This window comes from Orbicella franksi, chromosome 7 (assembly GCF_964199315.1).
Source record: "Orbicella franksi chromosome 7, jaOrbFran1.1, whole genome shotgun sequence".
NCBI lineage: Eukaryota > Metazoa > Cnidaria > Anthozoa > Scleractinia > Merulinidae > Orbicella > Orbicella franksi.
The window spans coordinates 30,786,743-30,801,467 of record NC_138151.1 but is presented as its reverse complement, the minus strand read 5'-3'; the positions used below and the strand labels follow the sequence as shown (position 1 = coordinate 30,801,467).

Here is a 14,725-nt window from a genome sequence, read left to right as displayed (position 1 = left end):
CAAGTGTGTGCATCACTAGCCGTATTGATATTTTAAACTAGAGAAACTAGTCACGGATGGAATTCCTTTTGACAGGATACAGTCTAATATGAATTTAATGAGGGTAACCCACCTTAAAATCACGACTGAAACTTGTCACGATTTTCATGCCAAGTATGAATTTAAGTGAGTCTTCTGTCTAAGATGAGTTTTCCGTCCTGTTTTCTCGTTGAAAAAAGGGAAACCCATCCTTTACTGGATTCATGCCACACAAGTTTTCCATTTGAAGACAAGTTTTCAGTCCAAGACAGTTTTCCACCTCTAATATGAATTCAGCAACTGCAGCTCTTTAGAAAGTGAAAGATCTGACAGTCATAGGCAAACATGGCATGGAGAGTTAACTGAATTTCTGTGTCTGTGTCAGTCCTAGAAAAATTATTACATGCAACATTGTCAACGACAACGTCAGCCTGCTTCCATAGTTTGTTGCTAAATGTACTTATTCCATGGCACTTATGGGCAGCCAAACTTAGTTAAAATTAAGCCATCCTCTTAGTTGCCAAATGATTTTTCATTCTTCCTTGTTAGAGAAAGATACACAAATCACAAATTGGGAATGCTGATGTTCAGTGTTCATTGCTCATACATGTACATGTAGCAGTTTCATGATTGTTGTTTGCTGATTTTCGTTTAAACTTTAGCACCAGATGAAGGCAGCTGGACTTTTCTCTTAGGGTCAGACAAGTGTTTGTCTGTATATACACGAACGTCAAGGGACCATATGGATAAAAGAGGTGATTATGAGGGTGACTTGCTCTGTTTCAGAGAAGTGAAAGGTCTCAGGTCAAAGACCTGACGAGGTCAGTTGCATGACCCAGCAAATTAATCGAAAATTTATATTGATTTGGTGAGAACAGTGGGAATTTATCTATTGGAATTCCTCATCGACAAACTGCGTTGAAAAATTATCTGGAACTCTGGACTTGAACATGTAATACTATATGAAGCATATTTCACTTGGGAACACCAAAAACTTGGAAGTGGGGCAATGAATCAAACACATTTTCCCCATGACTGAGTCTCTCGGGCGAGAGGAGACATGTGCCTACATGTATGGGATGACATTGCAGCTACATATTTAGAGGACATGGTGGCACACTTTGGATCAAGCCTTGGTCAGGGTCATAACATTGAGTTCTTGGGCAAAAAAACTTCACTCTCACAGTGCCTCTCACTACCCAGGTGTATAAATAGGTACCAGCTAGAGGTACAATGGATATTCTGTTGTGAATTGCCAGTTATAATATGAACAGTTACATATAAAATTGGCACCCTAGAGGAAGTTGTTGTGCACCTTTAGTATTGCTCTCTGATGGGTACTGTATCAGAGCAGTCCCCTACTGCAAATCGTATTGAAAGCACTGTACATGTAGAATGAACTGACCTTTCACTGCCAACATCTTATGAGGATTATGTATGCAATTCACAGATATTGATTTTATTCAAGGACTTTAATTTAAATTTCAACGACATTTCAAGACCTACACCTTACAGTATCGAAAAGTGCAATTGCTTTTCAAGGAGTTTGGCCATACACAAGAAGCTTTCACTTCCGAACAACTGTTGAAAATTCAAGCCAGCCTTTTCAGTATAATAACCATAGGATGCATAGATTGATGTTACAATATTGTTCCTAAACTGCTTTTCTGACAATTCAAAGTTGCATAAATAACAAGCGCAAGGTCTCTTCCTTAAGTCCTGGCCTGTTTGCCAGTGGTTAATGTCAGATACAGCTGAAGAGCAACTAGTCCAATGCAGGAAGTAATGGTGGTTTTTAACAGCAGCAAGCTCCAAGACTGAATACCCAAGACATGGCTCAAAACTCTGCAAAACAGAACAAAAACAGCAGCTGAGTATTTGAAGCTGTAAGACTACCAACAAGCACATTTACCCCACCCCCAACTCCACCCCACAAGAACTTACACCACACATAATACATGAACAATATTGTAGTTCAAAGCCCCCTCAGCTTAAACAATGGTTTAATTTCTTAATTCAAAATGAAAGATACTAGTTGGGAGTAATATAGTTTGGCTATATAGTCCATAAAATGATTACAATTTACATGAACTGCATACATGTGAAATAAGTAAATTGAAAATAAACCATCATGGTAATCATTTTTGTGATCATTGTACATTGAATTTCATGTACATTAATAACAGAATCAGAGCAAGAAAAAACCCAGGTCCAATTGCTTGGGGCAAGTAAATTTTGCTCTTGGGCAAGTTTGGTGGTCTGGGGGGCAAGTGAAACAAGCCTCAGTAGTATTGTTAGTTGATAAGGAATGAACTTTGTACACCTATTGGGCAAGTAATATTTTAGTGGAGGCAACTGAAAACTGAACTGTAAAGGCCCACTGGGCAACTGGATTTCAACATTTTTTCCTTTTCAACACAAATCAACCAGTAAATATTATACAAAGCTTCTCATACATGTAGAGCGGTCAAGAAGTTACACAATATATGCTCTTCCAAACAGTTTTTTTTAGTACTTACTCGATAAGGAGGGGTCGGTAGCAAGTCACAGCCATGAAGACCATGACTATTGGTAAGAAGGATTTCTGCAAGTCAGTCCTGCTCCACAGCCAAACTAAGGCCGCTGTAGAGATATGCTGAACCTGAAACATACAGAAAACACAATGTCAGTGCTCAGCCATATTCAGACGTAAAGTACATGTACATGTAAGATGACAGAAAAAGTTGATAAAGGCTGTTAGAGCCTTCCATTAATGTAGCACGGTTTCATTTCTAGCCTATATGTGGATTGAATATTTGTTTCATGTCTTGCTCTAAGGAATCTTCTCTGGGTTTTTCAGTTTTCCCCGTGACTTCAAAATCAGCACTTCACAGTGCAAAACTGATCTGGAAAGTAAACTAAGTTGAGCATTGCCCCTGGCACACATTTCTTTGTAAAAGTTTGCAAAGGTTGGGGTCCCATATTTTTGTGAATTTGCAAAAGATTCTTACAAAAACGTTGCATATTTACCTTATATTCAGCATAGCAAAAATTAATTTATCTATGGAGGTGGTTTTTTGTTTATGAAAAATACAAAAATTGTCAATATGGCATAACATTGACAAAAAGGTCCAATGTTTAGTCACAGATTTATCCTTACGAAAAAGACAGAAAAAAATATCCACCCAAAGTTTCACAGAAGATTTGCCCCTGTTACAAATGACAGTCACTTACAAGGCTAACATTAGCATCAAAACTCATCTGTATGTATTTCCAGTCAAACTCAACACCTCTAGCTCCAACCCACAGAGGAACAAGACGGGTCATGATAAGCTCTGCTGTAGCCCACCCTAAAATAGGAGAAAAAAAAACAAGTTTTAACTGATTTATCTGTGAAGAGTTTGACAAAATTCTTTCTTGTTTGTTTGCTAGTTGCAACAGAGTTAAAGAGAATGGATAGTATGTGATTTCTTACCAACTCCAGCAACTAAAACCTTCAGTTCACCCTTGCCAGCAATTTTAGTCATGACTAAATGAAGGCCAACAAGATCAGCTAAGTCTACTGTGGATCTGAGAAACTCCTAAAAGACAAAGACACATGAAAGTAGTTATAGACCTTGTCTTACTAGTAAAGCTAAATATTTAACTGCAAAGTCATTACTATAAACTAGATATTTTCTAAAGAAATTGTTGTGCCTCATCAGAAGGGAAGTGAACACTACACTAATTGAGTGTCGGTTTTGGTTTTACTACGGTTTGAGACTGGCTAAGTAGTCTAATTGGTAAGAAATTCATTCGGTTTTGAATTTATGACACTCAATTGAAAACCACTCTTAATTTTGTAACTTAATCATCATAGTAAGTTTGAAAATCTGACTTTTTGAACAACAGTCCTTCATCAGAGCAATGCTACTTGTACCTATTTACTTTAACATACATGTACTCAATATCAGTTCCTTTTCATAATTTCTGACCATCACCCTCTGTGTGTCAAAACAGGTGGAAATGCATTAGTCAGAAAGTAATCTGCACTACATACAAAGGTCTTTGGCAGAGTTTGACTACCATCAGTGTGGAATCCAATGATTTTTTTTTTTAAAGTAAAGATTATTTTGAAATGCCAGAACCTACCCCTATAAAGTCCATATAGCCTGGAGAAACATCTGAAGTGGGAAAAAATGTTGCTAACACCAACATCTGAAAAAATAATTAAATAAATCATAAATATATAAAACAGTTATTCCAACAAGCTTTCACTAAAACTGTACAATTCTTTCTTATCTATGCATACATTGTGCATATATCAAAAGATCTTGAACATGATACAAGGCTTTGTGAAATTCCTCAAGGTCTATATAATTCAGCACTTTCTCTCCCATCACCAACATAAAGAAGCTATAATTTTCAGTGATTTCATTTCCTCAGAAACAAACTTACTTCTGTAGTAAAGCTGATGTATCTATGGATTTTCGGAGTGGAAGATAATTTGTTCCATTTCAGTCTAAAAGAAACTTGTCAATACAGTTCATCACAATTGAATTTCAACATCACAACTTTGTCACAATCATTTAAAAATCATGCAAAAGTTATCTAAAATGCACACAGGTCCAGTTTTGGGTAGTTTTACTTCAAGTCTGAATCATGAATTACAGTATGTATAAAGACAAATATCTGTGACATCATGTTTGTACATGCATGGCCTGTGCATACATGTATGAAAAGATAAGCTTATATAAAGCGTAAGTACCTTAAATAAATAAATAAATAAATAAATAAATAAATAAATAAATAATAATAATAATAATAATAATAATGATGATGATGATCCAAGAACAAGTAAACACTCATTATCAACTGAAAAAAATTGATTGATCGAGTGTTGTAGATATTCAAAAGTTCCTGAATACCGTGTAATGTATAAAATATCCATTTGCCTTCTGAAAAACAGCTGTGATCGATCGCGAGTGTCTTGTGACAAGAAAGCTATTTGAACAAAGTTCTCCATGAGACTTTTACCTTACAAAGTTGAGTCACTAAATACGCAGCCCCAGCTTTCACACATCTCCAAAAGGCACTGTATTCAGACCTGAAATAAAAAGAAAGAAAAGAAATACAATTGCTGTTTGACACGCGAGGGCATGTGACTCGACTGAATTGAATCAGCTGAGAAATTAACGCAAATCATACTCAAAAACCTTCACACTTACAGCCCAGAGCATTTGTAGACAATAAAATAAGGAAAGTACGCTAAGGCTACGCAGTTTCCAAAGTGAAATAGAGTCATTTTTAGAGAGCAAATAAAAAAAATAAACTAGCTTTACACTAAATGGCCGCTTCGCCAAGAGAAGAAAAGGATACAGCTTTGTAACCTCGCAAATTGCCTCTGCATCGCGGGCTCGTAAAAAAGATTTCCAGCGCAACTTTTCAAAATTCAACAATCAAGCGATTATTGGCGGGCTTCTTTATAAAAATTTGTAACCCTTAGTTGTTTATTATTTGGACTTCTGTTGTTCTTTTTTTGGCTGCGAAAGGAGCAAGATGCCTCGGAGGAAAAATACGAGGAAAAACCAAACAAGTCGCAAGCGACCGATGCTTCCCGAAGGCGATCTTGATACTTCAATGAGCATTGATGAACGTAAAGCGAAGTTGGACGTTTATCTGAAAGATTTAAACATGCAAGGTATTGCTTAGATCATAACTTAACGTGTCCCACATTATCGTGGTTTTATAGGCTGGACATTCGTTTGACGGACTATTTGTCTCGTGTGTGAATACACTGTAGCCGATGGGACGCGAAAAGAATAAGCAGGGATAGCTAGTGTTTTGAAAAACATGAAGATCGTGCAAGCCCTGAAATTAAAGCCTTAGATTATATACTGCTTATAAAAAACGTGAAAAATGTAACACTAGGTACTACCAAAATGTTCATGCACTTAGTCCTACATACATTAAATTTCGATATGTAGCAATATGTTGATACATTTTGCTCAGCATTTTCTGTTAATTTTAATCAAGAATTTATTGATATGTTCGTTCACCTCTTTAATACAAGTAACCTGTGTCTCTTTACTTTCGGGGAGGGCGCCAGAGTGACACAGGCTACTTCACAAGCCATAAAATAGTTTGACTGGTAAAACTTGGCATCATAAACTGATTTTTTTTCCTAGTGAGAATCCATAAAACTAATTAATATTGATATTACAATTGTAGTTTTTAGTTGAGAGTATACTGTTCACCCACCCCACCCCACTTCACTTGAAGTAGAGATATGACATATTTCATTTATTGCAAAAAAAAAAAAAAAAAAAAACGCTCTCATCCACATACATGAGTGCTGATTACTTAACTTTGTTTTATTCAGTTGAAGAACGAATAGAAAAGATGAAAGCAAGAGGTTATGATATGATCTGCAAAGTGAAAGGAGCCTTTTCATTAGAAATTCTTAAACTTCCTATGGTAAGAAAGTCTTTTCTTTAGCTGTAGCAGCAGTATGTTTGAACAACGACACACAGCAAGTATTAGCTCCAGGTGTATCAAAAGAATGTGACTGTTTTTGGGACAGCAATAAATTGAGGGTGGAAAAATTTGCTAAACTGTTGGATGCAGTGTCAAGAGATGCCAAACTAAAAAAATAAAAAATATCCGGGAGATCGTCTATTTTACCTTCTTGACGCTGAAGCTGAAGAAAACATCAAAGGTAGAGCTCCACTGATTCACCCTCACAGTGTCAAATATTCCCAAATTTTCCCAAAAAATGCCAAAATCGACTAAAATAAGCGATTTTCTTCAAATGGGAGACTGGGAGATTCAGTCTCCTGGATAATCCAGGAGAGTTGGCACAGATGCATTGTAGACACAGTAATCAGCTGAGCATTTTTCTTGCAAACTCTATCAATGATGTTACCAAGTTTGCAATAACCGAGTTTCAGTGCTATAGTATTTGATGTCAGTGGCAGCAGAGCTTACAGGCATGCTAGTTGTTTACATGTCCATGAAATTAACCAGTCTGTACCGTATACATCATTAAATTTAATTATGATTACGTGCATCATTATTGCTCAGTTCCAGAAAATATCCGTACTCCCTCCACAGAAGGGATTTGAATTTCCTAGGGGGTGGGGGGTTCTGTAGACCAAAACATTTAAAGAAATGTATGAAGCTCAATCGGAATTTCCAGAGGGGTGGGGGGGGAGGGGACTTAGAAAAGTTCCCTTCCTTGGGAGGTATGGATATTTTCTGGAACTACACATTATGGTTTCATGTATTATTTAATATACAGTCACATGATTACATAAATGTATTGTGTCTGACCAATTGTAAATTTGCTAGAATTAATAAAATCTCATTCTTTCTCATTTCAATAGCATATAAGAAAGATGAAACTGAATGACTATTTAGGTATGTACACTGTAACTGACAAGAAAAAATCATGTAATGTTCTCTTTGCACTCTCCAATCTCAAACACAAACACAAGAGTTAGACAATGCTTTTCCTGTTGTTGTAGGTTGTTATTGTTGTTCCATTTGGTTGTGACACTCTCAACAGACAGTTGTAAATACATACACTGTGTAAATCTCAAACTTGAAGAAAGTACATTAATTTATAACATAAAGGAAATGTTGAATAGCAAATTACGGAGGAATTCTGATCTTTTTAACTACCTTGTGAAACAGGAATTGGTTTGAAAAATCAATAGGTCTGAAAACGTAAGGGTAGATTTTCACTAGCTTTTTTTTACCAAGGGAGCAAAAAGTTGCTTCACATAGTTGGGAGATTACATTCATTTGCTCTGCTAGACCTCGCCTGTTGGACGTCCTCTGGACCCAGCTATCTGCCCTTGGGTCTCCCAGGATGAGAAAAATTGAGGGTTAGAAAATTCACAACTCCACTGTATTATAGACTTTATGATACTTTGGTTTGAATTCAACAATTCTCTACTCACCCATGCTCAGACTTATCAAGCCATTTGTTATAACTAAACCGCTATCTTGTTCTATTTTAGCTCAGGGGGGTGAAGTGAATGATACTACATTGACTGAGGTGTGTGATAGAACTTTTTTAATTTGCTAATAATTATCAAATTTTAATTATTAAAAGGAAATACCACTTGTCTGATAGAAAAACACGAGTTTTAATAGAATTGTAGAAAATCTGCGATAAATTTTGCATGTGTTACCTAATTTGTGGCACATTTAAAGCGACATTTTGTACATCAAGTTGTCTTGCATGAAATAACAAAATTTTGAAAAAACTGTGCTGCTCTAATTTGCATTTGATAATATACTTTGATTCCTAGGCATCAAAACTTGTTAGTGAAATGACAAGATCAATTTTACAACCTTCATCAGGTACAGCTGCCAGGTAATGAATCATTGTGTTAATTTTCTTCTTCCTTGTTTATTATTTCTCACTATTTCAATTCATGATACTGGAATGTGTGCAAATTTTGTCTAAAATCTACAATAACAATTATTTTTTCTAATTCATTAACTTATTTAAGTACTTGATGAAACAATTAAACTAAATTATTATTCATTGTGTATCTTTAACAGAGGTCCATTAACTGATCGAGGGAACTTACCATTAAAAACTCCTGCAGGTAGTTATCAAGATCATCGTTTGTACTTTTTTATCAATAATGTAGGAGCATTGGATCATGTGTACAGCATCTGCGTTCGTATGCCGATCAATACCCTTGATCGACCCTCGATCAATACTCCATCGACACTCCATCGACACCTTGGTTGACACTCCATCGACATCTCAGTCAATGTTGAGAGTCAACTAATTTTGGATAGTTTCATATGAGTCGGTCGACATTCAGCCAACTATCAACTGACTGTTGATCAAGTGTTGATCGAGTGTTGACCGAGTATCAATCAAAATGTCCATCAAGTATTGATCGAGATGCCAACTTAGGGTATTGATCGAGAGTATCGATCGACACTCAACTGCAGATGCCTTTAGTACACATGATCCAGGGCATCTTCAGTTATTTTTTAAGTGCTTCACAACCAGGGGTTTCAATGAGATATTCAACAGGCAGGGCATCAGGATATGACATCCAGACAGAAAATCCAAATAACATTAGGGAAGTAACGCTTACTATAACGAGCAAAATCATTGTTTCTTTGACTTGACATAAGCCTATTGGCACCTTTTTATAAGACTGTTAGACAGTCTTACAAAAAAGACAGGAATGGTGCTATACAAAATATGGATGAAGTGGCCAGGTAAATCTGCCCGGTACACATCTAGCGCTTAATGCAACCACTGCATAATGGGTAAACTTTAAATTTTTCACAACTGAAATGCTCTGGTGAAATACTAACTTTTGTTGCTGTTTTTTTTTTTTTTTTTTTTTTTTTTCGTATCTGAAACATATTCAGGATTTAAAGTAAAAACTGATGATCAGGCTGCAACTGTAAAATTGATTGTAAGTATGTTTATAAGGTCATGATAAAAAGTATTTCCAAGAAGTAATAATTCTGGGAATTTATTAAATAATTAATTAATTAAATATAGTTAGTAAGCACAAATTATAATATATTGTTTATTTGTTAATCATTAAGAATTTTGTTTTTGACCATCTTTATTCCTGATTATCTTTGTCTGCTAATTGACAATATTTTTTTTAATTTACAGGAACCTGAGTTTTTGGAGCCAACTACAGCTCCCAGATCTTTACGTCCAAGAAAGGTACATCTATTTACAGTGCTGTTCACCCTAACTTTGCCACTTAAAAAAGAGAAACACAAGACAGTAAGACAGAAAAAAAACAGATCATCATCAGATCATGTGTACTAAACTCACTAAAGGCATCCATGGTTGGATGTCAATCAACACCCTCGATTGATACCCTTGATCAACATTGCGATCGATACTCAGTCAACACTTGATCAACAATTGGTCAATAATTGGCCGAGTGTCGACTGACTTGTATGCATTGATCGAAAATTGTACTAACTGTCAACCGAGATGTCATTGGAGTGTCAATTGAGCGTCAGCTGAGGTGTCAATGGGTTGTTGATCGAGTGTCGGTCGAGGGTATCTATTGGAGTTATCTATCAACACTCACCGCGGATGCCTTTTAGCTTTAGTACACATGATCCCCATTGTCAGGCCCTCTGCACCCATTGCAGGCCTATAATGCTGGATTATCATGATGCTGATGTACTTGTAAGTCTTGTAAGAAGATTCAAGTGTGCATGCATTTAAATTAATAGTGTACCATGTTTCTTTCCAGAGAAAAGATGCTTCTCCCAGCATGACTGATAACAGCACAAGATCTGCCAAAAGTCGCAAAACAAAAGACACTGGCTCAATTATTATGGCACCACCCTCCACTGGTAAACGGACCAGGTAAAAACTGTTAGACAATAACTGGCCTGAAAGTCAGCTGTCCCCCACCACCCCCTCCCTTCCTCCTCCTCCTCCTCCTCCCCCCCCCCCCCATCCAACCCTTCCCCCCTCAGGAGAGCAAAAATCATCATCTGGGAATTACTAGGCAGTGTTTCCTCGTTATTGTTGCTCATGTTTGTCATCTTGTTTACCCTGTTTGCAGTAAACGAGCACAATCCAAAGCTCAGTTTGTGACTCCAGCTTCAAGGGCGGTAACCTATAGCAACACACCAATGGTGACACCAAAGTTTGATCCACGGTTAGTACAACAACAAAAAAAATTCCCAAAAGCTGAACCTTTGATTAGCCTCTCTTATAAAGATGCTGTCAAAAGAAGAAATTTTTCTGTACAGTTTGCAATACAGCATAATACTTACTTGTTGTATCATGAGTAACTTGAGTTGCCATAGAGCAGTCCTCAGTTGAGTGTTGTTAACGCAAAACCAAAGTAATCACTCTGGCCAATTACAAAGGACACAGACAATCCGTGAACCAATCAAAATTCAAATGTGAAAACATGTGCAAACCAGCCAAGATTTTTCTTTTTTTACTTCTGATCCAATGACAAAGTGGGGCAAGTTTTTTCAGCCAATCGCATACCGTATTTACTCGAATAAGCGCCGCCCTCAATTAAGCGCCGCACATGGGGTCGAAAAGTTAATAAGCGCCGCCTTCGAATAAGCGCCGCAGCTGCGGTGCGACGCTTATTCGAGTATTTCAGCAACAGTCAGGACATTGACATCGAGTGAAGCGTTGTTGAAAACCTGCAGAAAAGTATTCACGAGGCTGTTATGAAAGCCAAAACTTAGGTTAACTTCAAGCCTGTAAGCCATGAAAAATACTCATGAAGTAAATTAAATTGTACAATCAAAATATTTTGTTTTTTTGGTATGAGCCCTTTAAATAAGCGCCGCCTTCGAATAAGCGCCGCCCTCGAATAAGCGCCGCACCGGAGACACGAAAAATTAAATAAGCGCCGCGGCGCTTATTCGAGTAAATACGGTAGTGTAGTAATGCAAAACCAAGCAAATGCAAATTTCTTTCAGGACTTAAGTGAAAACTTCTGTATTGCTAAGCCACTGATTGATACATTGGTTCCCCTCAGAATCACTTGTCCTACCACTGTTCTGTCCTGTTTGACTATGCCAAATTAATTCCCAAACTGATTTGCCAATTAAAATTCTTCAAACGTTTTCACATGAATTTTCTGTCAGTAAAAATTTGGTGCAAATTCCGAAAAAAAGAGACTAGAACAAAGGAGTTATTTTAAAAGTTCGTGTGTTTTTCCCTGACAAGGTTACCGCTCACTCCTGCTCTATTGCGAGAACCCAAAGCTGGAGAAAGGTGAGTGAAAATTCAAGATGAAGATGCAAATATAAAGACAATGCTGTTGTTGTTGTTGTTGTTGTTTTTGTTGTTTTTGTTTTTGTTGTGTTGTTGTGGGCGTTGTTGTTATAACTCGGTAGCCAATAAAAAGCCGAGTTGGCCTGATGGCGGGAAAAAAACATCGTAAGCACGTGACCAATCAATGTAACATCATCTCCTTCTCTCCTTTCATCAGTACCGAAATTCCTTCTTTTAGAGTACATTGATGCGACAACACAAAATGCCTGGAACATAACAGACTAAAGAAAATAGTGTTAATGTTGTGGTATTCAGTGTAATGTTTTTTCTTCTCGGTGTTTTTCCTTTACTGTTTTTCATATTGTATCCTCTCGTTGGCGTTGATGTCCACTTAGGCTTTGTTTCCTTACGGATAACTCCTGAAGAAAACAGACTACACTGGAGCATTCCTACCTAAGAATAAATATGTTTTCTCTTCTATATTCTATTTCAGAATTATGTCTTTGAGTGGGTCGCCGATTGTGAACCATGGGCCAGATTCAAATGCCCAAGTTTTTATTCCCCTCGGCAACGGAAGGGTAAGAGTTTTGTTGCGTTTCTCATTTGAATAGCAAAGACAGAATTTTTTCAAACGGGTCGTGAGTTTGAATCTAAATCTCGCTCTGTCTTTTTTGACTTAATGTCCTTCGCGTAGAGTTTTGAAAGCATTGTAATTTACAATGCTGTCTCTAACTGTGAAGTGTCCTTCGTCAGACAGACTAAATATTTGTGCTTTGCAGACTTTCCATCTTAACACGACATCACACCTGAGTCCTTCACAACCAACTGTTCTGAACGAAGCGGCAAGGAAGAATGTAGAACTACTACAGGTAATTTATAAGTAAATGTTTTTGTTGTTGTTGTTTCCTTTCTTTCCATATTGCAATTGCTATTTATCTGCATACTCGCCATAGTTACTCAATTATTCTTATTTCCTTGTAAGCTTTTGTTCTTCTTTTGTATAGTACCCCCTCCCCCACCCCCTCCCATCTTCGTTGTTCCCTTGTAGGATAACTCTACATTAGGTTTGCACTCGGGTATTGGGAACTGTGGAAGCAACAAATTTGTGAATGCAAACTGGGCACTTTTCATCTGACCAAAAATTTCGGTTTGAATTCCTGGACATAATTTTCCTGTGGCGAAATGAATAGCATTTTCCAGAATCTAAGGAAAAGAGGGCAACCTTGCGAGGTATACCCAAACTAATTTTCGAATACTGTTTTTGCTACCGGGAACTTCCCTTTCATGTCATTTTCCCCTCGGAAATATTGGTTGAATGGTTCGAATATCGGAAATTCAACAATTTTCACTTTTCCACCAATTGCCGCCGTTTCAAGAGTTCCAGAATTGTTGGTTGAATGGAAAACGCCTACAAACCACTTATTGAAATTGTCCTCTTTTTTCTCTTGCAGCAAAAACTGGCTCAGCTCTTGGTACTTCCCACACCAGCACAGAATAAATGAGATCTTTCCTTCGATGCCAGTTAGTTTTAATGAGCTTCACGTTGTAGTAAAACAGAACGATCTGGAGGTAGAAATCCCTGATTGTCGACAATTCGTTCATGGCTTGTAATATAAGTGACAACGAGCCATCCTTTTTTATCAAACTCAGTTATCAAGAAATTTTTAATTACAGTTTTTCGAAATAGTGGAACTTCCTTTATTCAAGTTTAAATCAACTGCTACAGAGCAGTATTTTTTCAGTGATTGTTAGAAAAGTACATAGGACTGCTTGCAATGGAGGCGAACCGATATGAATTTTGTCTTGTATCATCTGATGATTAGATAATACCGACATTTTGTAGTTGTTGTTGTTGTTGTTGTTGTTGTTGAAACAAATTGTAAGATGTTTTTAACACATTTGCACCTGAGAATTTTGCACCTAAGTACCAATCTACTTTCCAGAGACCACGATGTTTTTGGTCAGCACCAAGTATCGTTGAACTTAAACGCACGCGCACAATCAGACCTGAGCCAATGTGGGGCACAGTGTGTGGCGCTCGGCCACTTCTGAGCGAAAACGCGCTGGCTCCGGGACGAGAATGACCTAAGAACGATTGTCCATAAAAATTGTCCCTTATTACGAGGCCCCTTCCACACTACGCCGGGGAAAATTGAAAACGGCGTTTTCACTGTGAAAACGTATCAAATGTTTTCCGTCCATAGTACCAGCCGGCCATTTTGGATTTAAGATTCGAGGAAAACTCGAGCAAGGAAATTACATGATTATGTCATCGTTTTCGAAAAGCTCCGTTTTCAAAATGTTTTCCGTCGACGCTAAAACGCAAAGCTGGCATTTTCAAATTCCTCCCGTTTGGTAAGACGGTTTTCAAAAAGCTCCGTTTTCGTAATGGATTAGTGTGCACGGTAGGCCTAACCGTAGAAATAAAGCTGCGTTTTCAAATTTCTCCGGCGTAGTGTGGACGAGGCATATAACTTAACTAATCAATATGGAAACAGGAAGTGCAAAGCGTTGGGTTACATAATGACTATCAAACGTAACGTACGTGAAGTGGAAGCGAAGTATAAAATAAATGCGACACTTGATCCCTGGTACTTCGACTTCAGTAACTTTCATGTTACCTATCGTCTGAATCTTTTTATCTTATTTCGAAAGTACGTTTGTACTTCACTCGTAAAGGTAATAAAGTTTTAACACTTAATATTTCAATTCACTGTTATTGCTGTTATAGAAACACCCATGCTTTTGTCCACGGAGTCTCTCTGCATGGAAACTGTTTTAACTGTGAAATAAGGGATTTATTGCGGTAGTTCTCATGTTTGTACTTGTAAAAACCACGTAGATATATGTAAAGATTTTGCACATTAGTAAAGCAGAGGTTTAAGAACCTACCTACCCCGGTGTTCATTAATATACTTTGATGAAAAAAGGCATCAATTTGTGAGAATAAAGGTCTACTCAGCGAACCATGATCCCGGATAA

The 14,725-nt window shown here is 37.3% G+C and overlaps 2 protein-coding genes across 2 annotated transcripts; one reads left to right on the top strand and one right to left on the bottom strand.

Moving 5' to 3' along the window:
* Positions 1-66: 66 nt before the first annotated feature.
* Positions 67-5,339, bottom strand: LOC145492026 (BOS complex subunit TMEM147-like). The gene is made up of 7 exons (XM_081471342.1): positions 5,205-5,339; positions 5,014-5,083; positions 4,129-4,194; positions 3,473-3,578; positions 3,232-3,347; positions 2,538-2,659; positions 67-1,863 (listed from the first exon to the last, which is right to left on the bottom strand). Exons 1-7 carry the CDS (start codon positions 5,279-5,281, stop codon positions 1,731-1,733), a joined length of 690 nt encoding a protein of 229 aa, XP_081327468.1. The 5' UTR covers positions 5,282-5,339; the 3' UTR covers positions 67-1,730.
* An 84-nt stretch (positions 5,340-5,423) lies between these two features.
* On the top strand, positions 5,424-13,952 carry LOC145492022 (borealin-like). Its single transcript, XM_081471337.1, has 14 exons — positions 5,424-5,677; positions 6,359-6,453; positions 7,362-7,395; positions 8,001-8,038; positions 8,295-8,359; positions 8,551-8,597; positions 9,388-9,434; positions 9,644-9,697; positions 10,245-10,360; positions 10,563-10,658; positions 11,696-11,743; positions 12,237-12,321; positions 12,523-12,612; positions 13,195-13,952. The coding sequence occupies exons 1-14, from the start codon at positions 5,536-5,538 to the stop codon at positions 13,243-13,245; spliced, it is 1,008 nt and encodes a 335-aa protein (XP_081327463.1). The 5' UTR covers positions 5,424-5,535; the 3' UTR covers positions 13,246-13,952.
* Positions 13,953-14,725: the final 773 nt, after the last annotated feature.